This window comes from Mirounga angustirostris, unplaced genomic scaffold (genome assembly GCF_029215605.1).
Source record: "Mirounga angustirostris isolate CCGP_5_RB_7025 unplaced genomic scaffold, mMirAng1.0.hap1 SCAF_11, whole genome shotgun sequence".
In the NCBI taxonomy this organism is placed as follows: domain Eukaryota; kingdom Metazoa; phylum Chordata; class Mammalia; order Carnivora; family Phocidae; genus Mirounga; species Mirounga angustirostris.
This window is the reverse complement of record NW_026991719.1, coordinates 40369681-40397104: the sequence shown is the minus strand read 5'-3', so window position 1 is coordinate 40397104 and position 27424 is coordinate 40369681. Positions and strand designations below refer to the sequence as shown.

The 27424-nt window shown below is 46.9% G+C and overlaps 1 protein-coding gene across 2 annotated transcripts in view; it reads left to right on the top strand.

Annotated features, from left to right (window-relative positions):
- The window catches only part of SLC9A7 (solute carrier family 9 member A7), a 134849-nt gene extending 107785 nt beyond the window's left edge, over positions 1-27064 (top strand). The window contains exons 15-18 of one of the 2 annotated variants that reach the window (XR_010406094.1): positions 8322-8404; positions 16720-16825; positions 20882-25459; positions 25542-27064. Coding sequence is in view for 1 of the 2 variants with exons in the window: in XM_045876668.3 (XP_045732624.1) it covers positions 8322-8404; positions 16720-16825; positions 20882-21133 (441 nt within the window). In the remaining variant the exon portion in view is untranslated. Of the gene's footprint in view, positions 1-8321; positions 8405-16719; positions 16826-20881 lie in introns of both variants that reach the window. The other variant, XM_045876668.3, reaches the window with a different exon arrangement.
- The last annotated feature ends 360 nt before the right edge of the window (positions 27065-27424 follow it).

Below are 27424 nucleotides of genomic sequence, written 5' to 3'. Positions count from 1 at the left end.
TTTGTTTTTCTCCAGTCAGCTTGGAATTGCTCTCCATCCTAAACCCAGTCTGCATATGTCAGATGCCAGAGGACCTTCTAAATAACTCCAGCCCCTGACTCAGATTGAACAGGTGTTGGAGACAGTGGCGCTCTGCGGGGCCGGGGAGCGCCGCTACAGCTTTTCCTGATTTCTTTCTCTTTGAGGGCGGTCGCGTCTTGGGGGCAGTGCCCCTTAAGGGACACAAAGCCATGACCTCTGAAAGAGCGGGACGTTTTAGGAAGAGTTTTCAATGAGCTTCACTGGAGATGATAGGATGCCCACTTTAATGGTGCTCCAGAGGGGCGCCTGGCCGGCTCAGTCGAAGAGCACGCGACTCTTGATCGCGAGGTTGTGAGTTCGGGCTCCACGCTGGGTATAGAGATGACTTAAAAATAAAATATTAAAACAGGAATAACGGTGCCCCGGAAGACCTTTGAGATTATATTAGAAGCGGCCACTGTGTTGGGAACTTGTGATTTCCATGAGAAATTCTATTTGAAAAGTTGCCATCAGACTCTAGCTTGGATTTAAGGAGTTTAGAAACCGAGGGCTCGGGGCACCTGGGTGGCTCAGTTGGTTAAGCGACTGCCTTCAGCTCAGGTCATGATCCCAGGGTCCTGGGATCGAGTCCCGCATCGGGCTCCTTGCTCAGCAGGGAGTCTGCTTCTCCCTCCCCCACTCCCCCTGCTTGTATTCCCTCTCTCACTGTGTCTCTCTCTGTCAAATAAATAAAATCTTAAAAAAGAAAGAAAGAAAGAAACCGAGGGCTCGGAAATTGTGCACCTGGAAGCTAATTTAGAGTCTAACAGGGAGATCTTGAAACTCACCCTGAGAAAACCTGGGTGATGTGTCTTTATTTCACTGGAAGGGAAAGAAAGGCTCTGTTAGGATACGACTGCCCTACTCCACAGCTGCCTCTCCAGGACCGGAGCTGGTCCAGATGAATTTTGTAAGAAAAACAGGCTGATTCCAGCTGGATAGCCAGGGTTTGGACGGATGTCATCTTGTCAGTTCCAGACCAGTCAGACACCTCCGGCCCTTTTGCTGTCTGTTTGTTTGTAATTGCTGCTGCCTCTGGATTTAAGCATCTGTAAAAGGAAAGGCATGAAATGGTTTGGTTGCTTTCCTGTAGCCGAACTCACCATCCATCTCATAAGAACTTCACATGGAGACACAGGGCTTGTAACTAAGTCGCAAGCTTGCTGTCACTGTTCCATGGCGATGTTTGGGAAAGCAGCGTGTCCTAAGTGCTAAGGGTTCGAGCAGTGCATTCAGTCTGCACAGTGACAGCTAAGGCAGTGCTCCCTGAAACCCCCCTAGTTGGGCCTTGGGGGGGTCATCGGTGTCTCCGGATGGCTCCCTGGAGGGCCCTTTGGGCCAGTTGTGAATGTGCAGTTGGGGGTGACTTCTGCTGGACTCCCAGTGGCACCCGGTGGCCAGCCCTAGCCAGGAGCTCGTGTCATGGCTTCCCCATAACCTCCCTCCTCCCCAGCCTCGCACACAGTCCTGCAGAGGGCCCTCGGAATCAGTTCCACTGGCATCGTGAAAGTCTTTCAAGATTGCTGTCAGACTGGGGGGAAAAAAAGGCGAACTTCAAGCTTGGTTTCCCAGGGCACCTTCTTAAAAAGGACTCATGCCCTTGTACTTAAAGGGCTTTATATCTCTCAGTTCTCCTGGCCAGACCTTCTCGGTCCAGTGAGCCACTAACAGCAGGGCTGGGAGCACTCGGTGGTCATGAGCAACAATAAAACAGAGAAATAAATGGGCTTCTCGTTTTTGGGTAAAATCCTGGGTTCTTGCAGTTTCCCCTGAAATGGATCCAGGTCACACGCTCAGTGATGTCATGAAACTGAAAGTCCAGATGTTTGTTCCCCATCAGAAAAGAAAGGGCAGTTCTCTTTACCTCATTTTCTAAATGATCTCCCTAAAAACAAACAGGAAAGTGATATTTAATGGGAATGAATTTCTTAGGACAGCATGGTTTTCCTCGTGGGGTCTAGAAGCCTAAGAGTTACGGCTACAGAGCTACAGAATAATAGCTCATGTGGGGGAAGGAAAGGAGCTTTTGGCTAGAACTTCTGGCTTTATGTGAGGGAAGCATAAGAATATTGTGGGCAGACTTGAGCTTCATGTCCCTGGCAAGTTTGACTCATTAGAACAAAAAAAATTCAGTTGCTTTGTTTCTCCAGAGGTCTTGGTGACTCTGCAACCAAAACAAAAACAAGCCCAGCTGGAGGCAGCCTGCCTGGGCTTGGGGGTGGCTTCCCACCCCATTCAAGGGGGACCTTTTCATGCCAGACAGACACATCATTCACTTCCTTCCCCAAGTTTACAGAAGAGCACTCATCGGGGCGCCCGGGTAGCTCAGTCGTTAAGCGTCTGCCTTAGGCTCAGGTCATGATCCCAGTGTCCTGGGATCGGGCCCTGCATCGGGCTCCCTGCTCGGCAGGAAGCCTGCTTCTCCCTCTCCCACTCCCCCTGCTTGTGTTCCCTCTCTCGCTGGGTCTCTCTCTGTCAAATAAATAAATAAAATCTTTAAAAAAAAAAAAGAAGAAGAAGAAGAAGAGCACTCATGATGGGGCTGCTTTGGAGTAGCTAGGAGCACGCAACCGAATTTATCCTGGCTTTATCATCTCAGCAGGACCGGGTCACAAGCAGGATATTAGTGGAATGTGGAGGAAAGGAAACCACTGGGCTTGTGGTGCGTGTGTGCATGTGTGCACGCATAAGTACGTGCGTGCACGCACACAGAAAATCAGCTGTTTATAGTTGCATTGACATATAACTTTCTGGGTCCTTCTTCAGTTTTTCTCCAGGCTGAAATCTGATACCCAGTCACTTAAATCTTTGACTTCAAACAGTTCCTAAAGGGCCTTTCCTCAAATTCCTCCTCTTTGCTCCCCCTACCCCCCCCCACCCCCCCGCCACCATGCTTTTCTTTTTTGTTCTTCTGATCTCCCCCACCTTGGTCCCTGAATTCCCTGCTGGCTATTCTTTTTTTTTTTTTTTCTTAGACGTGCAGAATTCATGGGGTGCCTGGGTGGCTCAGTTGCTAAGCATCGGCCTTCAGCTCAGGTCTTGATCCCAGGATCCTGGGATCCCTGCTCAGCGGGAGGCCTGCTTCTCCCTCTCCCACTCCCCCTGCTTGTGTTCCCTCTCTCACTGTGTATCTCTCTGTCAAATAAATAAAATCTTTAAAAAAAAGTAAATGAAATCTTTTAAAAAAACTTTAAAAAAATTAAAAATAAAAAAAGTGCAAAATTCACATTAATTTATTCATGCATTTGACAAATGCTTACTGAGCACCTGTTATATTTTGGACAATCTTTCAGGCTCAGGGGCTACATCTGCAAACAAGACGCATGAACCTCCATCCTTAAGGGTGTGGTGACAGTGTGATGAAGGGGACGGGTAAGGGCGAGAGTGCCAGAGGTGAGATCAGTAGATCTGTCCTTGCTGCCCTGAGTGTCCCCACGGACCAGCAGCCTGGGCATCACCAGAGATCTTATAAAAATGCAGACTGTCAGGCTCCACATAGACCCACTGACTCTGAACCCGCATTTTAACGGTTTCCCACAAGGGTCGTGTGCCCGTTCACAATTTGAAAAACCCTGGAGTGGGCATTGTGGAGCTCTTGATTCCCTGTTTTTAAAACCTGTTATTACTCCCTTCTGAGAGTCATTGGCTCCACCATTCCAGGGACAGGAAAAAGAAAGGCACAAATTGGGTCACATCACTTACTTGCTCTTTTGCTCTGCATTAGATTTCTGGGGCCACCATAACAAATTCCCACAGACTCAGTGGCTTAAGACACCGGTCTTATATTCTGTAGGTTAAAAGTTTGGTGGGCTCCTCTGATTTCTCTGTTTCAAGGCCAAACTCAAGGTGTCGGCAAGGTTGGGCTCTGGGGGAGAACCCACTGCCAGGCTCATTCTGGTTGTTGGTAGAATTCAGTTATGTGGTTGTAGAACTAAAGTCCTATTTCCTTGCTGACTGTTGGCCCAGGGTCAAGTTCCTGTCCTAGAAGCACCTGCATTTCCTGGTTCATGGCCCCCTCTGTCTTCAAAGTTAGCAACAGTGGGGCAAGTCCCTGTCACACTTTGCATCTTTTCTGCTTCGTCTTCCACTGCAACTCTCTGACTCTTTTGCCCTCCTTGTCTACTTTTTTTTTTTTTTTTTGAGACAGAGAGAATGAGAGAGAGAGAGAGCACATGAGAGGGGGGAGGGTCAGAGGGAGAAGCGGGCTCCCTGCCGAGCAGGGAGCCCGATGCGGGACTCGATCCAGGGACTCCAGGATCATGACCTGAGCCGAAGGCAGTTGCTCAACCAACTGAGCCACCCAGGTGCCCCCTCCTTGTCTACTTTTAAGGGCCTGTGTGATTGCATCGGTCCCCCTGGAAAACTTAAGTCCATCTACAAAGCCCCTTCGGCCATGTAACGTAACATACAGGCTCCTGGGATTAGGACGTAGAAATCTTTGCGGGGGGGGGGGGGAGGGAGTATTCTGCGCCATCTCTGAAAAAAACCATAAGCTGCTCTCGTTACTGTAATGAACTTAACTTTGAAAATTTATATCTTTTAACAATAAGAATGGAATGAAATATAACTCTGCCCAGAAATCATTATTAGTTCTAGAAAAATCCAAAAATAGGACCTTTTGTCACTCCTCAGTTCTTTAATCTGCTTTCTTTGTCTTCTTCGTATATGTCACCATATCCGTATCTATGTCTTGCCCTCTGGAAATGTGCTCCTTGAGGGGCAAGTGCTAGTCTCATTCCTCTTTGTGTTTCTGGCACCCAGCATGGTGCCTGGCACACAGTAGGTGCTTAATGAATGCAGAAAAAAATATATACACTCATGGTTACATCCTTGAAATATGGGGATAAGGAAAGTCGGCGGTATTTTCTTAAAGGGGCTTCCCTATTAATAATATCAACAAAAAGTTTAAAAATCCCTTGTGTTACTCATAAGAACATAGGGTAGAATGGGGGTTACCAAGAGCTGGGGGTTGGGGGAGTTGGGGAGATGTTTAAGGGTACAGGCCTGCAGCTAATAGATAAATAAGTTCTAGAGATCTAATGCACACCATAGTGAATATAGTCAACAGTACTCTATTATAAACTACAAAGGTGCTGAGAGAGTAGGTCTTAATTGTTCTCACCAAAAAAAAAGAAATGAGAATTATGTGAAGGGAAACAGGTGGCAGCTCATGCTACCATGGTAATCGAACTGCAACAGAGAAATACATCAAACCAACACATCCTATGCTGTAAACTGAAACTGATACAATGTTATATGTCAATTACATCTCAATTTAAACTTGCCCAGAGTCATACTGCAAGACAGTGGCACAGCCAGGAATAGAGCTAGGATCTGGACCCACATACTTTGTTAAGAAAGCCTGTGATATTCACACCAATACCTCCTGGCATGCTCTGTTGCCTTTGAAACATCTCTCAGAGAAGCCAACCTTGTACCCAGCCTTGAAAAATGAATAGGGATTGGCCAGGTCGGTGTTGTAGGTGGGAGAAGGTGACCGTCTGAAAGGATGCTCCAAGTTCTAAAAGCAGCCTGAGCTAAAGACATGGGGCATAAACCCTCCTGTGGGAATGCAGGTTTGGGGGAGCAGGTCCCTGCCTTTTCTGTGGGCAGCGCTTGAATGGAAATCCAAGGGTCTGCACGTGCAGCCTGGGAAGGGAGCTGCCTATTATAGGATCCGCTTGCACCCACACTGACCCCTGCTCTGCCCTAGACTGCCTGGAGCAGGAAGGGGGCCCCCAAATCCCGTCGGCAAGCAGCTTTGGTTGTCTTCCAGGTCAGCTTAAAAAATCAGTCCCGTTCCACAGATACTCTCTGATTTCTCCAAAGCCACCTTATGTGGATTTCTCCATGTTCTTCCTGTACCTAGTCATGCTTCTGGCACCATCTCTTAGAATAAGAAGTTGTTGAACACCCCTGTTATGAAGCTGCACTTTTTATTTGCTCAGAATTTACCCCTGGTAACCTTTCGGGACTGTCTTTTAGTTTCTTATCTTGCTGAGGTCCCTTTTTCTTATTTGTGGACTGCAGGCACAGCTCTCTGTCGCCTGTGAAGACCTTTTGTTAGTTTGCCTTTGAAAAGAAACATTTCCTTTGCTTTCCTCATTGTAATCGTCCTTCTTGGGGCTTATTGAAATCTCCTGTAGCTTCGTAGAGGCAAGGTGGCGGGAACTGAAGCATTCCAGGTGATGATATCACATTGAGGTTTGGCGGAGGTTAGGACGATAGAGTCGGGGTTTGTCGTTTTTATTGCTGTTTTAGGGGAGGAGCAGATGCAACTGACTTGGGGGGACTTGTCTTGTGCCTGATGGCTTACAGTATCCTTCCTGATGAGGTGTGTCACCGTGTTAGTTTCTTCTTTGGTAAGATTCTACAGGCACTTAGAGCCACGAGCTTAGAGCCTATCACTTTATAAAGAACCATTTAATTTTTCCATGAGGATATTTGCCCCTGAGAATTCTCACGTACCAGGGTGCCTGGGTGGCTCAGTCATTTAGCATCTGCCTTCGGGTCAGGTCATGATCCCAGGGTCCTGGGATCGAGCCCCACATCCGGCTCCCTGCTCAGCAGGAAGCCTGCTTCTCCCTCTCCCACTCCCCCTGCTTGTGTTCCCTCTCTCGCTGTCTCTCTGTCAAAAAATAAATAAAAATCTTAAAAAAAAAAAAAGAATGCTCACCTACCACTTTTCCACTCAGTCGAGGGGCATTCGGAAACCTCCCTCAATTTGGCATTAGGTCACCAACTAATTACCCGAAGGAATGATCATGCTCTGCAGATGGAGACATTTCTGTGCCCTCTTCCTTCCACAAGATTTATAAAAATATGAAATGCAGTTGGTCTCTGGGAACTCTCTCTCTCTCTCTCTTTTTTTTTTTTTTTTAATTTCCTCATCCCCAGAAGGGCTCATTTAACCAAGCCATTTCCACATGTGTCCCTAAATATCCTTCAGATACTCTAGGGACTCTGTTTGTAAAAATAACCTTTGTTATTGGAAACATTAGAAATTTAAATAGTGCTTGCTAATTTCCCTCCTTTTACTTGTCCTTGCGCTCCCCTTTCTCGGAGATCTCTGACCGACCCGCACTATCTCAGTCACAGGTGGGGCTCACACCCGCTGCGGTGTGGAGCTCCTTGGAACTGTGGCTCATCTTGCGTTTGGCTGTTGTCAGTGGCACCTCGCCTGTAGACTTGCCTCTCCCTGTACCATTCCAGGGGGTGATGGCAAAAATGACTGCGCCTCCCAGGCAGTCTGTACTTTCAGAGCTTGTCATCCGACGACGCAGAACTCCAGCAACGCCTTCCGATTGCCACAGTCAGTCCGCTCTTTAATAGTAATTGCGCTGCTTATACTATTTGCACAGAGCAGATGGCCCAAGCCTCAAATGAATGTTTGATTTTGCAAGTCATTTTGTCATTTAAATGACGGGCACGTTTGAGTTGGGAAGGAATGGGAGGAGTAACCACTTGAGGGCAGCGGAAATAACAGAAATGCGGGGCCCCTGGGTGGCGCAGTGGGTTGAGTGTCCGACTCTTGGTTTCGGCTTGGATCCTGATCTCAGGGTCATGAGATTGAGCTCCACGCTCAGCATGAGGTCTGCTCCCTCTCCCCCTCCCACTCATGTGCTCTCTCCAAAGAAATAAATGAGTCTTTAAAAATAATAGAAATGCTAGTTCTGACCCCATTTCCCTTGCTCACTGCCCCCATCTTCCTAAAGCTGCCCGGGCAACAAGTGACTGCACCACCTGGAAGGCAATGTAGGTGCCTCAGTAAGGACCATCAAGAGCCCGAGGCTGAGCCGTCAGGGAACGACCAAGTGTGACTTCCCCAGGCCAGCTTTGGGGAGGCCTGGAAAGTTGGTTTTATAGAAGCCTTCTTTAATATTCCCTATAGATAACTTTTGGCCCTTTAGGATCTACCCTATGTTAGCATAATCAATCTGCTAAAAGGCACTTTGAGGAAAATTACAATAAGAATGCCAAAAGAAATTTTGTACTGCACTGAGTTGATCTGTCCACAGACATAACCGAGCCTTTTTACTTTGGGGGTTGATTTGTCTGCCTTTTGGATTTATTTGGTTTCTTTCAAGGTAGTCCCTCCCAGTATATCTGAAACTTTGGTGATACAGGATGTTTGACTCTGAGCTCAAAATCTCTAAAAGTTATTGGTTAAAAAAGAAGTTTCCCCCTCCCCTCCCCCCCCCCCACACCCCATTTCAATCCCTTTTCTGCAACTAAACATCTGTCTTCTTGTTTGTTCCTAGGATGGTCCAGATTCTGCCAGAGGAAACCGGACAAAGCAGGAGAGTGCGTGGCTGTTCAGGCTGTGGTACAGCTTTGACCACAAGTATCCTTTTCAGTGGCTTCCCTGTATTTGTGAAACATCGATGATGAAATTCTCTTACTGTCAGTGAACGACTTCTGATGAGTAAGGAAGATGTGTGCTTGGTACAGGTATAGTCAGTCCTCTCTTGGGCCACATGCAATGATCATTCATGACCTGAACCAAAATCAAGAGTTGGACGCTTAACTGACTGAGCCACCCAGACTCCCCCAGAAAAAGCATTTGACAAAATCCAACATCCTTTCATGATAAAAAGAAAACCTTTCAACAGATTAGGTATAAATGGAATGTATGTCAACATTATAAAGGCCATATATGACAAGCCCACAGCCAACATCATACTCAATGACAAAAAGCTGAAAGCTTTCCTCTAAGATCTGGAAGGATGCCCACTCTTGCCACTTCTTTTCAATACAGTATTGGAAGTCCTAGCCAGAGCAGGTAGGCAAGAAAAAGAAATTTGATTCTCCAGATCAGAAGGGAAGAATTAAAATGGTCTCTGCAGATTAAATTTAAATTAAAATAGTCTCTGCAGATGTCATGATCTTTTTTTAAAGGTTTATTTATTAGAGAGAGAGTGAGCACAGGGAGAGTAGAGGGGCAGAGGGAGAGGAGAGAGAGAATCTCAAGTGGACTCCCCGCTGAGCATGGAGCCTGATGGGGGGGCTTGATCTCAGGACCCATGAGATCATGACCTGCGCTAAAACCAAGAGTCAGATGCTTAACCAACTGAGCCATCCAGGTGCCCCTGCAGATGACATGATCTTATATATAGAAACCCCTAAAGACTCTACCAAAAAACTGTTTTAAAACTAATAAATTCAGTAAAGTCAGAGGATATAAAGTCAACATACAAAAACCAGTTGCATTTCTATGCACTAACAATGAACTATCCAAAAAAGATATTAAGAAAACAATCCCAGGGTGCCTGGGTGGCTCAGTTGGTTAAGTGTCTGCCTTCAGCTTGGGTCATGATCTCAGGGTCCTGGGACTGAGTCCCGCGTCAGGCTCCCTGCTCAGCGGGGAGTCTGCTTCTCCCTCTCCCTCTGCCTCCTTCCCTCTGCTCATGCTCTGTCTCTCAAATAAATACATAAAATCTTTAAAAAAAAAAGAAAAGAAAACAATCCCATTATGATACCATCAAAAACGATAAAATACTTAGGAATAAATTTAACCAAGTAGGTTAAGATCTGTACACTGAAAACAAACACTGATGAAAGAAGTTGAAGAAGACACAAATAAATGGAAAGATATTTGTGTTCATAGATTGGAAGAATTAATGTTAAAATTGCCATATTACTCAAAGCAATCTATAGATTCAGTTCATCTCTATCAAATGGTGTTTTTTAAAATAAAAACAATCGTAAAATTTGTATGGAGCACAAATTACCCTGAATAGCTAAAGCATTGTGAGCAAAAAGAACAGAGCTGGAGGCATCATACTTGCTGATTTCAAATTATATTACAAAGGCATAGTAATCAAAATAGTATAGTATTAGCATTAAAACAGATACACAGACCAGTGGAACAGAATACAGAGCCCAAAAATAATACCCTCACATGTTCGATCAACTAATCTTCAGCCAAGGTGCTGAGAATACATAATAGGGAAAGGACAGTCTCTTTAATAAATGGTGTTGGGAAAACTGGATATCCACATGCAAAAGAATGAAACTGGAACCTGTCTTACACCACTCACAAAAATCAACTCAAAATGGATTAGAGACTTAAATGCAAGACCTGAAACCATAAAACTCCTAGAAGAAAACATAGGGGAAAACTCCTGACATTGGTCTTGGCAATGAGTTTTTGGATTTAACACCACAAGCAAAGGAAACCATCAACAACATGAAAAGACAACAACCTGTGGGATGGGAGAAAATATTTGCAAATCCTATATTTGATGAGGGGTTAATATCCAAATTATATAAGGAACTCCTACAACTCAACAGCAGAAACCCAAGGACCCCAATGAAAAAATGGGCAAAGGACCTGAATAGACATTTTGCCAAAGAAGACATACACTTGGCTGGCAGATACACGGAAAGTTGTTCAGCATCACTAATCGTCAGGGAAATGCAAATCAAAACCATAATGAGATCTCACCTCACATCTGTTAGGATGGATGTTACCAAATGTCAAAAGATAACAAGTGTTGGGAGGATGTGGAGAAAAGGAAACACTTATATGCTGTTGGGTGGGATGTAAATTGGTGCAGCCACTGTGGAAAACAGTATGGAGGTTCTTCAAAAAATTAAAAATAGAACTACCATATGATCCAGCAGTCCCACCTCTGGGTATATATCCAAAGGAGATAACATCACTATCTCAAAGAAATATCTGCACTCCCACGTTCATAGCAGCATTATTCTCAGTAACGAAGATATGGAAATAACCTAAGTGTCCATCAGTGCATGAATGGATAAAGATGTGTGCGAGGGTGCGTGTATATAGTGGAATATTATTCAGCCTTAAAAATGAAGGAAATTCAGCCTTAAAAATGAAGGAAATTCAGCCATTTGGGACAATGTGGTTGAACCTGGAGGACATTATGCTATGAAATAAGCCAGGCACAGAAAGAAAAAATACTGCATGATCTTCCTTATGGGTGGAATCTAGAAAAGTCAAACTCATAGTAACAGAGCATAGAATGGTGGTTGCCAGGGGCTGGGGAGTGGAGGAAATGGAGAGATGTTGGTCAAAGGGTACAAACTTTCAGTTATAAGATGAATAAGTCCTGGAAACCTAATGTACAATATGGTGACTATAGTTAATGATCTGTATTGTATACTAGAAATTTTCTAAGGGGGTAGATCTTAAGTCTTTGCATCACACACACAGAAAAATGGTAACTGTGTGAAATGATGGATAGGTTAATTAGCTTGATTGTGGTAATCATTTCACAATATACATGTATCTAAACATCTCCTACACCTTTAATGCATGCAGTTTTTTGTCAGCCATACTTCAATGAAGCTGAGTGGGGAAGAAATTATTCCTCAAAGAGCAACAGGAGTGATCTCTGAAGTCTCTGAACATAAATTTTAGTGACAAGGATTTCTACTTGTTTAGTTTGGAGGAGAGAAACTAAGAACAGAAAAGCAGGCATAAAGTGTCTGAAGAATTAGATGAGGAAGGTGCCCATAGCTCATTCTATAGCTCCATAGATGATCAAACAAGAAAGTGTGGGCTTTGGCTGCATCAAAAGAGAGTTTGGCTGGGGCGCCTGGGTGGCTCAGTCGGTTAAGCGACTGCCTTCGGCTCAGGTCATGATCCTGGAGTCCCGGGATCGAGTCCCGCATCGGGCTCCCTGCTCGGCGGGGAGTCTGCTTCTCCCTCTGACCCTCCTCCCTCTCATACTCTCTGTCTCAAATAAATAAATAAAATCTTAAAAAATAAATAAACTTAAAACCATGAAACAGAGGGGGCGCCTGGGTGGCTCAGTTGGTTAAGCGACTGCCTTCGGCTCAGGTCATGATCCTGGAGTCCCGGGATCGAGTCCCACATCGGGCTCCCTGCTCAGCGGGGAGTCTGCTTCTTCCTCTGACCCTCTTCCCTCTCATGCTCTCTCTCAAATAAATAAATAAAATCTTAAAAAAAAAAAAAAAAAAGAGAGAGTTTGGCTGGATGGGAATGATCCCCACAAGCCAGGACGAGCAAGTGTGGTACCTCCTTCACTGAACAAGCCTGAAAATGGAAAAAAATGGGCTTCCAATTTAAGATAAGAGGCTCAGCACACACACATAGCTCTCTTGTTGTTCCCGGGCCTCCTTGGAATCACAAAAGAGAGATTTTGGAGTACTCGCAAGACCAAAGATAGAGGGAATTGGAGCAGAGAAAACCATAGCCCAAGACCAAAGAGAGTCTTGAGCCAGTTTGTCTAGGTGATTTATTAAAGAATGTTGTTAGTAACAGTTGCAGCAGGCCCCCCCTGTGTCCACAGATCAACTGGTAGCTGTTAATTTTCTCTTCAGGCCATAGCTCTCTAAAGAAAGTAGACCGACTACCTGGGGAGGGCTTGATAGAGAAACAGATCTTGAGGCCACCAAAGAATTTTCTCCCTAGAGTAACCTCCCCCCCCCCCCCCCCAACTTTGGCGTGGTCAGATTCCCCACCTGCTTGATGATCGGAGAAACTGAATGAAGACATGGGGGGCATGCCAAAGTAATTCACTCCTATATATGTACCTGCATGTCCTATATATGTATCTGTACATATATCCATATATATATATATATATATATTTTTTTTTTTTTTTTTTAAAGTAAACCCTACACCCAATGGGGGGCTCTAACTCATGACCCTGAGATCAGGAGTTGTATGCTCTACCAACTGAGCCAGCCAGGTGCCCTGCCAAATATTTGTTTTTTAATTTTTCTAATAAAAGCCTTAGAGTTGCAAGGCTTTTCCAGTCACAATGTAAGAACAACCTATTAGAAAAAGGAGCAAGCAAACAAGAAGAAACTTGGGAAATTAAACATAAAGTTTCTGAAATGAAGCCCAAAAATGTAATGGGTAGTTTAATTACATGGCGGAAACCAAACTGTTGATCTGGGAGATGAAGCTGAGGAAAAAAGAACCTGTAAGAATTCGAGCACAAAGTCAGAGATGTGCAAGAGAAGAGTTTCGAGATGAAGAGGTCAGAGCCAGATGGTCCAGAGTCCTTTAACAGAATCTAAAAGGAGAAGATAGAGACTATGGAGGAAAAGAAGAACCAAAGAAATAATGGAAGAAAAAAAAAAATCCCTTGGCTAAGGGCAAATTCTTGTCTTCAGAGTGGGAGGACCCACCTGGTGTGAGTAGCATGAATGGATACACTGGAGCATTCCATAACTAAAGAGAAAAGCAGGACTCTTCACGGCTTCCAAAGAGAAAGACTGGCAGCCTTTAAAGAGAAAGAATCCGAGGGGGCATTAACAAAATTGAATGTTAGAATACCATGTAGTATTGTCAGAGTTCTAGGATGAAAAGAAAAAGTCTGAGCCTAGAATTCTACACCCAAGCTGAGTGGGCAAAAAAAGGAGGGTGGCTTTCAGACATGTGAGAGTTGAGGAAGTTTAGCACTGTGCAGACTCTCTAAGAAGGAGGGGGGAAACCAACAACAACATAAGGATCAGATAAAATCAAAATCAGATCCAACTAAGGGGACAACAATGAAGAAGTCATTTTTTATAACCCAGAAGTGAACAAGATCAAAACAAAATTAAAAGAAGATCTTGTATTTTGCAAGACACTCAGGTTTCTCTTCTCACTAACAAAATTTAAATGACACTGTATTACATTTCTTTTAATAGTGTTCTAGCCACGGGGAACCTGGGTGGCTCAGTTGGTTAAGTGTCTCTTTTTTTTTTTTTTTTAAGTGGGCTCCATACCCAACACAGGGCCTGAACTCACAACCCTGAAATTAAGACCTGAGCTGAGATCAAGAGTTGAACGCTTAACTGACTGAGGCACTCAGGCACCCCCTAGTGTCTGACTCTTGATCTCAGCTCAGGTCTTGATCTCAGGGTCATGATTTCAAGCCCTTCATTGGGCTCCACGCTAGGCATGGAGTCTACTTAAAAAAAATAATGTTCTAACCACTCTACTTGGTTACAGGGAATAATATTCATATAACAATATTATTACAAATGCTATTTAGTGGTTTTTAACATTTAGATTCAATTCATAGACAAAGTATAGAAGATTTACTTATCAGTTATAAAATAGAATGCAAATGTTATATATCTGCAGTATAAAATTAATTGTAATCAAAATTAGGAAAAACTTGAAGAGGCAGGAGTATAAATGAATTAAATGTACCATCCTTCATAGGAAGGAGTTAAAAGCCTCTGACTAAAGTTTATAAATCAAGAAATAGAAAAAACTTATTCTCCTGGTGTAGACACACACACAGAGTGGAACACTGCTCAGCCATAAAAAAGAATGAAATCTTGCCGTTTGTGACAATATGGATGGATCTTGAAGCTATTATCTAAGTGAAATAAATCAGAGAAAAACAAATGCTACACTGATTTCACTGAAATGTGGAACCTAAAAAACAAAACAAAGAAAATCCAGATTCATAGATACAGAGAAAGATTGGTGGTTGCCAGAGGGGAAGGAGGTTGGTGGAGTGAAATGGGTGAAGGGGACCAAGAAGTACAAACTTCTTGGGGCGCCTGGGGGGCTCAGTCGGTTAAGTGCCTTCGGCTCGGGTCATGATCCCAGGGTCCTGGGATTAAGCCTTGCATTAGGCTCCCTGCTTGGCAGAGAGTCTGCTTCTCCCTCTACCCTCCCCCCCTTATGCTCTCTCTCTCTCTCTAGCTCTCAAATAAATAAATAAAATCTTTAAAAAAAAAGTACAAACTTCCAGTTATAAAATAAGTAAGTCATGGGGATATAATGTACAGCATGGGGAATATAGTCAATAATATTGTATTAATTTTGTATGGTAACTACATTTATTGAGGTGATCATTTTGCAATAGATACAAAAGCCAAATCACTACGTTGTACACCTGAAACGAAAATAATATTGTATGTCAGTTATGCCTCAATTAAAAAAAAAAAATGGTCTTTGGTGAAGTTGTAGTGGTAATTACCAGAACAACTGGATGGGACAGAGACTTGATATTTCATCTTGGCCCTTCAAAGAACTTGCATATTTAAAAATCTATCTGTAAATAGCTTTTTTCTCTCTTTTAAAGAAGTTGTTAGAGGGCCTTTTGTATTTGGGGACTGTGAGAATTTGGCTTTGAACTACCCGAGGCAGGCCACTGAAAGGTAGCCTTGGGGTTCCCATGTGCCTGTGTATTAGTCCTTCTAGAATCCGGCCTTGCTGTCAGCTTCACAGCTAGACTCAAAGTAGCCGATGGGCCAGCAGGGGCCATTCCCAGAAATGTGGTTGGAGGACAGTGGTCAGAGGGGGCTTGTTCGGTTTCGTAAAGAGGTTCAGCAGAGCCCACACTTCATCCATTGTGGAGTAATTCCCTACAAGAAGGATACTCCAGGGTCTTGCTTCCGTGTCCTCCCAGAGAAGAAGCCTTTTTTTCTCCTGTGCTGAGCAGTAAATATTGATGGTGCTCAGAGCAGTCATCCTCTGGGATACAGATGACTAGGATACCTCCTCACCTTCCTTTAAATTCTCTTGGCCGTTTCCGCCGTGGAGGTGGCCGTGTGAGCCTCCACCTTTTCCATGTTGCTGGGGCTGTGGGTACCAGAAACGGTCCAGGCGCTGTCATATCATGATGTGCGCATGTTTCGTGGTGCTTCCCACATAGGCTCATGCATTTGACGGCACAGATATCCACAGACTGACAAATCCTGAGCTCCCAGGGCCGCTGACCTTCACCTTAGAGTGGTGGTCTCAACCAAGGGCAGGTTTGCTTCTCAGGGGACATTTGACAATGTCTAGAGACTTTTTTTTTTTTTTAAGATTTTATTTATTTATTTGAGAGAGAGAATGAGATAGAGAGAGCATGAGAGGGGGGAGGGTGAGAGGGAGAAGCAGACTCCCTGCTGAGCAGGGAGCCCGATGTGGGACTCGATCCCGGGACTCCAGGATCATGACCTCAGCCGAAGGCAGTCGCTTAACCAACTGAGCCACCCAGGCGCCCCTAGAGACTTTTTTTAAAAAAGATTTTATTTCTTTCTTTGAGAGAGAGAGAGCACGAGAGGGGAGAGGGTCAGAGGGAGAAGCAGACTCCCCGCCGAGCAGGGAGCCCGATGCAGGACTCGATCCCGGGACTCCAGGATCATGACCTGAGTCAAAGGCAGTCGCTTAACCGACTGAGCCACCCAGGCACCCCGTCTAGAGACATTTTTGTTGTCACGCCCGGGAGAGGGGTCGGGGGTGCTCCTGGCATCTGGTGGGTAGACTGTCCCTACAGGGCAGAACAGCCCCCTACCACCAAGAATGCCCTGGCACCCAATGTCGGTAGCATCAAGGTTGAGAAGCCGAAACGCTGTCTCCTGTTTCCAAGGCGTGAGCTGGTTGTGTGTCCAAAGCTGGAATGTTGATTGAAACCAAAATTCTCATTCAACATAACAAGGAAGGGAGAAGGATGCTCTAAGTAATCAAATACTCTTTTTGCCTGAAAAGCGGGAACCGCCAACCTGAGAGTCAACAGTGAACGCTTAAGGCTGACAGGATGGTTTAATCTTTGATTCAGATATTGTAGACCCCAAGGATTTTCTGTATCGTACTGGTAAAATGCGGGCGAGGAGGCCTTTTGTGGGTAGCAGCCTGGATGATGTACTTGGGGGGATTTCTAAACACGTTGGGTTGGGTGTGTGTTTTCTCTGCAGACATTTTTTCCCTTAACTCCCTTTTTAAAGCTACTTGAAGCCCATCCTCACACACAGTGGCCCCCCGTTGACCACCACGCTCCCAGCCTGGTGTAGCCTGCTTGCTCGGTGTCTGACCAGTCCCCAGGTGTACGACGTAAGTACGGCGCGTCAGGGGCGTTTTCCTGCTCGCTGGGTCTGGGGAGTGTCTTCCCCAGGAAGAGGAAACCTGTTGCTCGCAAGCGTCCAAATCCAAGGGTTTTGCATCTCTAAATAAGATGATTAGAAATGGCCAACTTACGGGGCGCCTGGGTGGCTCAGTCGGTAAGCGTCTGCCTTCAGCTCAGGTCATGATCCCAGGGTCCTGGGATCGAGTCCCACATCGGGCTCCCTGCTCGGCGGGAAGCCTGCTTCTCCCTCTCCCACTCCCGCTGCTTGTGTTCCCGCTCTCGCTGTGTCTCTCTCTGTCAAATAAATAAATCTTAAAAAAAACAAAAATTAAAAAAAAAAAAAGAAATGGCCAACTTACATATGTTGATCTGTTTTGCACAGTAAGAGGGAAACCTTTTACCCGGGCTCTGGGGCCCCGTCACGTCTGCAGCTGTGGTGTAGTAGAAAGAACACTCGATTTGGAATCCGAACAACTAGATTCAAAGCCAAGCCCTGAGGCCATTTAAGTGTTCTGTGCCTTGGTTTTCCTGTCTGTAAAGTGGGCCTAGTCGTACAGGCTGGCTGTGAGATTAAAGGTTAAGGTAGAGAAAAACACTGTGAACCACAAAGCATTTAGCAAATGTGAGGATTCTTTTTGTGAATGCTTTATTTACATTGATATGGTTAGGTCCTTTCCGTTTTCAGATTCAGACTTAGCACAGTATGAAGAGAATATCCACACTGGTGGACATCTGAGCTTTGGGACTGACTTGCGAGCTCCTCATGTGGGTTGCTCGGCAAAAGGGTGGGGAGAACAATAGCTACCCACATAGAAGGCCTGGAGGAGAGGGAAAAGGCCCTTCTTCCTCTCTACTCTGCCACCCTCATCATCCGGTCACAAACACAACCATTATACCCTAGGAGAGAAGAACTCCTTAAATTTGTGTAGAGCCTTACAGCTCACAAAGGCCAAGTTTATTCTCTTGGCCATACTGTAAATAAGCAGCTACTACAGGGTTACAGAGGAAGGAAGTGCCAAGGTCCTAGGATTAGTAATTGGCAGAGCTGAGACCCTAATGCAGGTTTCAGAGAATTCGCAAATGACCTGCAATTGACTTGATTAGCGTTGGGAAAGCAGAATGCAAAGCCCAGATCTCGGAGAGACAGCCCCTGACCAGGTCAGTTCTAACGGGGCGGGGCAGCGGCCTTGGGAACGATTGTTTGCATTCAGGTGGTACAGAGGGGCAGGGGGCATAGCTGGGCGGGGGGCACTGGGGTCTGGCATGCTAAGGAACAGCCTCATCAGAGATGGGGCGACTTGGTCAAGAAGCAAGAATCTGTCCACTGTCGCTTTGGGCTGGGGTCCTGACCAGGGTTTCAGTCAGCTGCAGACACAGTGAGGCTTGCAGTTGTTGAGAGAGTGGGAGCATAGAGTCTTTGAAAAATTAATTGAGGAAGCCCAAGGTGAGAGAGCGGAGGGGCCCCCGGTGGGGTTTGGGGCCCAGTGAGGGTCTCGGGCCAGGCCGCCCTCGCGTGGCTGTTCGACACTCTGTGGTTCTCACGAATCACCTGGAGGGCGTTTGTACTTTGGGTTTAGTTGGGCCATGTTGAAGATGTTCCTTATTCACTCTTTGCACTAACTCTAAACCACTCAGGTTGGATATCCACCTTGAAAACAGGGTTCTTCCGTTCATGAGAGTGACCTCTGGTTGTTTAAAATGGGCACATTCCTGCAACACACGTTTGCAGGGTTATTCAACAGCATCTTCACGGCAGCCTTCAGGGGACAGCTGGTTGCATAATTTTACAAACCTCCAGCTTAACAAAACTTCTGTCAATCCTATCATCTAGAATTCGAGGAAGTGGATCGGTTTCATCATCTGCGTATCACGTTCATTAAGCTCTGATTTGGAAATCCCTGTCCACTGGGTTTTACCATGTCCTTGTTTCGGGTACTATTTGTCCGGGCTTGTGAGTTTCGTAATGGAATGGGTCAACATCCAATCTTGCCTTCTCCTGTCGGTGAATTTGAGCCCTGCTTCCCACTGCCTCGGGTCAGCCAGCGTGGGCCACACACGGGCTGGTGTAGGGGGGAAGGTGGGAGATGGGGGGGGGGTGCCTCGGCTGGGCTGCAGTAGGGGGCGTGGCTACATTTGCAGCATTTCCCTCCAAGCAGTTGCTTCACATTCCTCTCTGTCCTCGAAAGAGTATAATGCGTGCCAGGAGAGTCTCCCCCTGAAAAGGGGGAACTAAGAACCCTGGCTGCGGTATTTTGACATTATTACTTAGCGCTCACAGGCACGGGAGAAATGGAACGTGCTAAAACAGGGAACATGATCTCATTTGTTGTTAGGAAAACGATCGTGGGACAGATGGAGCCTCGGGACTTTCTAAATACTGATGGTGAGGAGGAATTTGGGGAGTTTGGAGTGAGTTTTGGAATTACGCTCTGCCTGAGTAGAGGATTCTTACTTGGTTGCACATTTGCACGCTGCCTCATTCCAGTGAGGATTTGAGGACGCAAGCAACAAGAGTTGCGTGCTCGCCTGTCAAAAAAAAAAAAGCCCGAGCGCTGGGTTAAGAGGAGTCATGCTGTAGAGCGTGGAGAAGTCGACATCACTGAGGAGTGATGCAGAAAGCAGGCTTGAGCTTGTCACCAGTGAGCGCACACAGACAGGCTGGGACGGGAGGAGGAGGTCGGCAGACCCACGAGTCCTCCTTGGGCGCTGAACAGGCCTTCCTCTAGCACCTGCTGTGGCTTAAGCCCCTCAGGGAAGGGCGCCAGGAAGAGGAGGCGGCCACCGTGCTTTGCTGGTTTCTCACCTAGAGGGGGGTGCAGGCATGCCGGGGAGAATCTGCCCGTGGCCTTGGACAGCGTGACTGGGGGGGGGGGGGCGGGGGGGAGGGTAGGAGGCTGTCGGGGAGGCGGGTTCCGTGCCCTGCACCGAGGACACCCTGCCGCACAGACGATGCAGGACTCCAGAAGCACTTTGAAGACCAGATGGGCAATAGGAGAGCAAGAGCACTTTAGCCGGAGTACTCTGGAACCGTGTCTGACAGACGTGCTGTGGGGGCAGGAGGGGAGCCAAGCGCCCCTCGTTTTGCTGGTGAAACCCATTAGAGGGTGAAGGGTTGTGTCTGACCCCGCGCTGCTTCCCGAGCTCTCCCCGCGGTCTAGAAGTTTCGAGAGGCCGCTGCTCGGCTCCCGCCCTGCCTGGCCCCGCTCGGTCCGCTCTGCTGCAGCTGCAGCTTAGCATGAGCTGCCGGCCGGTCCTCTTCCTGACCTGGGGAGTGTTCACATCCTCGCTGTGGGCCGAACCAGTCCGGAGGCAGCAGACACCCCACCTCTGCCTCCTACCAGCTGGACCGCCTGGGGCACATTCCACAGGTTCTCTGGGCTCAGGCCTCCTCCTCTGACCCAGGAGAAGGGAGGGGGGAGGGTGAGTCGCCAGCTCCTGTGACCGCCCTGGCGGGCCCGAAACACGTGATCGAGAAGGTGCCCCTTCCCTCTCGATGTCTCACTGCATCTACCAGAGGGCTTCCCGTCGGGGTCCTTCCGTGGGGACAGGAAGGAAATCCTAATTATGCGTCCCCGTCCCTCCGTTGCTGACTAGGATAAAGAGTAGTTCCGATGCAAACCGGGTGGGTTTAGGGGGGTTCTTGTGGGGCTGGAGGCCCTCTCAGAAGAGCTGCCCCGAAAAGAGAGGGGCCCGAGAAACCTCTTTGCATGTTTGCCCAGTGACCTTCCCCCTCCTTCTTTTGAGGGTTGGGAAGCTGAAGGCGCAGGCTGGCCTCCCTTTCTTCCCTTTTGTCACTGACCCCGAGCCGTCAGGCATTTAAAATCAGAACGGCTTCCTGGGCCTCGAAGCCTTGCTTCGGGCAACGGTGCCTTCCCTTGAATAGCCCTGGACACCTGGCATCCAGTATCCACGCTGGAGGCTCAAGGCAGGCGGGTCTCATGGGCCCCAGTTTTCAGGTGAGCAGTTGAGGTTGGGCTTGGCTCCCAGCCTAGAGGAAGGAGATCAGTCTCCCATTTGCCGCTGTCGTTCGTTGCACTTTTCAGAACCAAGAGCCGCTGAGAGAGGAAGACTCGGATTTCATCCTGACCGAGGGCGACCTCACCCTGACCTACGGGGACAGCACAGTGACTGCGAACGGCTCCTCGGGCTCCCACACGGCCTCCACGAGCCTCGAGGGCAGCCGGAGAACCAAGAGCAGCTCGGAGGAGGTGCTGGACCGAGCCCTGGGAGCAGGAGACCAGCCGGTGTCAAGCCGGGGCACGCGCCTAGTGTTCCCCCTGGAGGATAACGCGTGACTTGTCGCGTCCCCCCCCCCAGCCCCAGCCTGCCGAGATGGGGGTGCAGTGAGGACGGCTGCAAGCCCCAGGCTTGTCCAACCCGGGGCACTGACTGAGTGGAACTAATGCTTCTGTTTTATTGAGGTCTGAAGCTCTCTTAACATTTAAAGTTTAACCCAAGAGGCAGAGGGTGGGGCTTAGGTGTCTCTCAATCAAGACAAACGCAGACGTATTCCCCCTTTTTCACATAGTAGTGCTGTTCAGAGTCAAACAAACAAATAGCATGCTTTAACGGTCTGACTCATTCACCTGCAGAATCCGAGCAAGCTGCGGCAGGTGTGGGGAGGCCCCCCCAGGAGAGGTTTCAGGTCCATACACAGCAGCGCAAACCTAGCTGGCCGCGGGAATAGCGAGGTGGGGGCGGGAAGAGCAGGCCAGACGAAGGATCCCGAAGGCAGGCAGCTGAGATTGGACCTCCGAAGATGATGGGAAGCCCGTGGTCACGGGGACAGAACTCAGGAGGAAGCAATCTGAGCGCGGAGGCCCTCGCACCGAGGGCTGCAGGACCGTGATCTCACATGATCAGGCTTCTGGACTTTCTGCACTACCTGGGTTTCCTGTAGATTGAAGATCAGAACTCTATCCGTGAACATTTCAACATGGGGAAAGAATTAGAATTCCTTCTCTGGAAATCTCCAGAAAGAAGTAGCTACTGAAATGTTTAAAACCAAAAGCAAAATCGTGTTTTACTGTTGGGTTTTTAAAATTAATCCGAGGACAGGAGAAACCGTTTAGAGACCGATGACAAAAATCAGTCAGTTCTTCAGGGCTACCATGGAGATACCTACTGCGGGGTTTAGGAATAACACCAAAATTTGTGGGATGCTTCTATCTGGGGACGAGAGAGCAGCAAGGAGCCTAGGAGGCAATAGGCTAGTGTTCAGAGGGGGAAAAAAAAAACCACACTGCAAAAAAATTAACCACAAACACAAGATACTAAAGGTTCTAAAGACCGAGTAGAAGTCCAAACTTTGAGCTACTAAATGCATGAGATTTCCGTGGCCGGGTGAGGCATGAGAGGCAAGTCAAGGGAAAATTGAGCATTATTCAGTCCAGTGGACAGTTCCGTCTGCTGTAAGATTAAGAATCCAGATGTCTTAACACTGAGTGCCACGTAGAGAAGGGTCATTTTCTTGGTGTCTGGGGAGGTTTGTACCAGCCTAATGTGTGAGCATGGTTTGAAATGTAGGTTCTGAGTTGGGGTTCTCTGTGGGTGAGCTCTTCTAACTGCCCACACCTGCGGTAGCTAAAATACTGAGAGAGCTCTTGGAAACCAAGTTTGAGATTCTCCCTGTGTCTCTATGCTTCAGTGCTGGTGTATTTGAAAACCCAATCTCTAAAAAAAAAAAAAATGCTTTCAGAAAATGTGGGCATTTTTCTTCTTGTGGCAGGCAGAATAGTGGCCCAGTCGAGTACACCCATAATGAAACCAGCCATTTAATCTGCTTAACGCACATTTTTAATGGTTAATATTTAGATAAGACATTACACTTTGCTTTTTGAATTGAGAATTTGTGCAAAACAGGCAAAAATTAAGTTGAGCCATATGAAATTGCCGATATTGAACCAGTTTTCAAAAACAGAAATGGCAGTTTTGTATGGTTCGAGATAATATAATTAAATGATTTTTATTCCCCTCTTTCCTTTCTATGTACCCTAAAGTCCATTTTAATTTTATCATGGGCATCCGTGGGCTCTGTAAATGAGCTAAACCACCCATCTAACCCCATGAGACTCCGAATTCCCTAGGCTGGTGAAGGACTTATGAAAACCTCTGAGCCAGCGCCAGAGAAACAGCTTTTTCTTAGAGAGCCCCTGGACGGGAGGTCATTATGTCGTGGGGTCAGAGTGCAGAGAGCATCTCTCAGGCTTGGCAGATGTGGCCAGAACCAGCACAGGTTTTATTCAGTAGAGTTAATCTCAGTAATGACCAGTCATGCCTATAAACTCGAAAGGTGAGGAGGCTTTTGTGTGTGTCTGTTATTTGCAGAGGTGGAGGGATAGGCTGGTCAGCTCCTTGGCTGGGTCTTTATAAAGCCTTGCTCACCTCTTACGTTGCTTACTTATTTCATTTTGGGGGGAAGAAGCTAACAGAAAAACCCTGACAGGGTTCTTGAAAAGAGCCAACCGGGGAGGACCCACCCTCTCTTCATTCAGGTCAAGGCTTTGTTGTCATTTTGGTTTTCCAGGAAGCTTTCAGCAAATTAATAAGAAATTACCCTCATGAGGAGGAAAAATAACCAGAGTTCTCCAGCCTAGTCCTAAGTCAATCCATAGATCGTTGTGTTTTCTCCCAAAAGGGTCTTGTAGGCTTGACTGCAGACGTTTTATTTGGACCTACTTAAATCTAAGTAAATGGAGATTTGCCAAGATCAAAATTTTGCTAGGGTTGTAGTTATTTGGTTGGATTTTTTTATTCAGTGGATCGGAGTAAGTCACTGACCTGTGGTCCTAATTTTTGTTTGCAAGATATGGAGAATAATCCTGACCCTACCAGGGGTCCCAGGAAAGGAGTCTGTTCATCGAAATGCTTCCACCTTCTAGAAGCTTTATGCCTATGCTGAGAGGGGAAAAGTAGGTGTCACGAAGCTGCCAAACCATCTAACTCAAGGCTCTCTGCTGTCAGTCTGGCATAAATCAGATTGAAACTGCTGAGTGCATCCAATTTAACCTCTTAAACATACCCGTTCCGGGTTGGGTGGGGGGGATGAGGGTTCGGAGCTGGATGTTCTAGAACACAGGTTCTCAACCCTGGCTGCACAGTAGGATTCTCTGGCTAGTTTTGTTTTGTTTTTTTGGTTTTTTTTTAATATCAGTGCAAGGGCCCTGTGCTCAGAGATTCATATCCAGTAGGTTTGGAGTGGGGCCTGGCTTCCATACACTCCAGTAGGTTTGGAGTGGGGCCTGGCTTCCATCCCTGGATCTTCAGGGATTCTAGTGGGCAGCCAGGCTTGAGAGCCTTTTAGTCCAGAACTTGCAGCAGACCCTGTTTGGAACCTTAAAGAATGGCCTAGCAAACTAAGTTTCCTTTCATTGGTAGTCCTCTGGAACAAACCGAGTGTTGATCAATCAATACAGCCCGGACAACTGTGAAAGAGTTTCATGCACATCATCTTTGCAGAACTCTAGAACATACTCCGTAAAGTACAACCAGAAATGTCACATTTGAACACCTTCGTGCAGGAAAGGGAGAGACGGGTGACTTGAGTGGATGGATTGGGTTGTTGCGGGGTGAGGGGTTAAAAACCGTCCTCTTTGCCCCCTTTCGTGGAAAGAAAGGGGTTGGGTCTTAACAGAGTAGCTGACCATCAAGTGTGAAGGCTTTGGAGAAGCTGTCTTTTCAGTATAACCTGGGATTAAATGGAGTCCCCTTTGCAGTCCAGTCAGCTTGCTTTCTTGTCACACTTAGCTTGTCCCCAGGCCCGAATCCCTGCTGGACTCCTCAGGAGAGGGGTGGGCCCATTTAATGCCCAGAGTAGAGGCCTCAGGGTAAGGGGTAGCCCATGACCACTTCAAGGTCACGAGGCAGTGGTGTCGGCAGACTTCTGCGTGGGGCCGGCAGCGGGGCGGTGCGGACTCCAGCCGTGCCTTTTCATATTCTCTTTGGGGACTACAAGGAGACCTGAACTTTGTCTCCTGGAGAAGGAAATCTGCGCCACTGAAATGAGGCTGCAAATAGAGGAAGAGGGCAGATGCGATTCCATGGCCTCTGCCCATCCAGGGTACTCCCTGGGGCGGCCAAACCAGCCCCGACGCCTTGCAGCCCAAAACCCGCACTGCAACATCAAATGTCTCATCGGGCAAACAGCAAGGAGCTTTCCGGCTGTGCTCTCTAGACCTGAAAATGTCCTCCGTGGTTTGGGGGACAAAGGAAGTCTCCTTAGAAAACATGAAAAAGGTTCTCTCAGCTGTCCCCGAACATGTCAGTCGAGGGCGATTTCCTTCCAGACTGGAGGGCTGTTTCATGACACACACATTCCCTACCCCCTTGCCCCCCAGGTCCCTCTCTCCTCTTTGCCTGCAGGGGAAGTCAATGTCACCGTGTCAGGTACCTTGATATGAACAGAACCATTTCCAAACGTGGAAACGGCACTGATGCACTGAGGGGAGACTGGCGGCGGTCGAGGCCACCAAGCAGCTCAACAGAGGGAAGACTCATCCTCTCGGGCCCCTAGCTTGGTACCCGTTGTGAGTTCTCAGAGGTGCACCACCAAGCTGCTTTTCCCATCTGTTGTAAGATGTCATCTGGAACGAGGGCTTCTGGAAAGTCAGCTTGCTGATTCAGTAAGTATGTGACTTCTTAGTCCACTTCAGAAATGGGGAACTTGACGAGTTTCATACCCGCCTCTCGATGCTGATTCTGTAGATGAGTTCGTGTAGGAGTGCATCTGTCACGTGCATCACAGCGGTACCACGGAGTTCTGGTGTCTTCTGTTGGTCTTTCCTCAAGTGTCGGATGCTGTACTCCGCTACAGTGAAGCTGAAGGGAATCTAATGGCCAAGAGTTAGGAGCAACCCATCTGGATGCTGCTTTCACTCTGGTACCTTGAAGAGACCTTGCGCCTTTCTAAAACCCAATAAGGACAGTATACAGAGGAACACTCCAGAAAGCGATGCTGGTCTCTAGGAAAAGCAAATAGGCTCTTTGACAATCTTTTCAAAACCAGACCTAGAAATCAACCCCTTTTACCCAGTTTCAATTTTCGTAAGTAGGGCTTTTTTGGTGTGTTTTTATTTTTAAACGAACAAACATGTCTCGTCACGCAGTGCGAGCAGAACTCGTAAAGAGCAAAACCAAAGTTTTTGATGTTAGTTTTATTTTTATAAGGCGGGGTAGAACCAGGGCCCACACGGAACACACAGGCTTCCGGTCATCTGCCACACGAGCCTGGGAGAAGATAAGGAAGGTCTGCCTGTCCGGCCGCGTTCTGGAAAGCCCTGAAATGCACAGGAGAGCCCCGGAGAGAGGCCTCCTTCTCTTCAGGATGGCCGCCTTTTAGAAAGGGTTAAGGGAATTGCCACGTGTCAGGGTCAGGAGAAACTTCCAGGGGCTGGTGGATGCGGGAGGAACTCAGACCGCAGGGGCTTTTGGACAGCACGAAGAACTCTACATGTGCTGTCCAAAGCACTGAAAGACAGGCCCCAGGGCTCTTGGGTGACTGTCCCAGCGCTTGGACATTTGGGGGTGGGCTTTGGGGAAGCAGAGGAATGATTTCCGGGTGTGTGGGGGGGGTGTTCACGTCTGGGGATTTGGGACTTATCGCTGAAATCACTTGTTCAAAGCATGACTTCAGAGCCAGACCACCTCCTCGTAGGTTGACTTTTGATTTTTTACATAAACTACATCTGGTCCTTCTTAGGAAGTTTCACTCTGTCCCATAACATGATTAAATGGGAAGAGGCCACCAAGATCCATTTAAGAGGTGAAAAGCAATTTTTAAAAATAGGATAGGATGAATTTAACCTGGGATGATATGCCCTTCTGGGGAACGTTTTACAGAGAGCTCACATAATGTAATTGGGGAGAATTTTGTCTTCTATGTCCATTCATCAGTAGCAAACCGGTGGTTTTATAAAGTTAACATTATAGTATGTTATATAAATAAACACGTTATATGAAATAAAAGTATGTTGAACTGTGAAAAAGTGAAGACTTGGAGTTATCAGCAACCTTTATGTGCACTTAAGGAAAACTGCAGTTAGGCCCCCAAAGTGCTACCTTACCCTAGCATTTTACTTCACGTTCGCCTTTGTGTGTATGTTTAGATTGATATTGTAAAGCTAGCTACATGTTTTCCTGCTGTTGACTGATATTTAACACATTTTTTCCCAAAGCTTTTTTTCTTTTTTTTTTTTTTTACAAAACTCAAAATAAAGAGATTAACTGGCTGAGCTAATCTTTTGCATTTTAAAATATCGTCTGTTTGTTAGTAAGAAGAAGAATGCAGTGCGATCCTTTTCTTAGTCTGTTTCTTTCCCTCACTGGGAGGTGTTTTCTCTGGGTGGAAACTATTGCTCTCCAGCTCCCCTAGACCCAGGACCCACAAATTAAGGCTAGCTAGCCCCTCCGGACCCAATCCGGCACAGCACCTATTTTTGTAAATAAAGTTTTATTGGAATACACTAGGCTCCTTCATTTGCATAATGTCTGCGACAGCTTTCGTGCAGAGCTGAGTAGTTGTGACAGGAGTGAGCAGCAATGTGCGCATAAAGCCGGGACCATCTGACTTTCTACAGCAAAGGATTTTG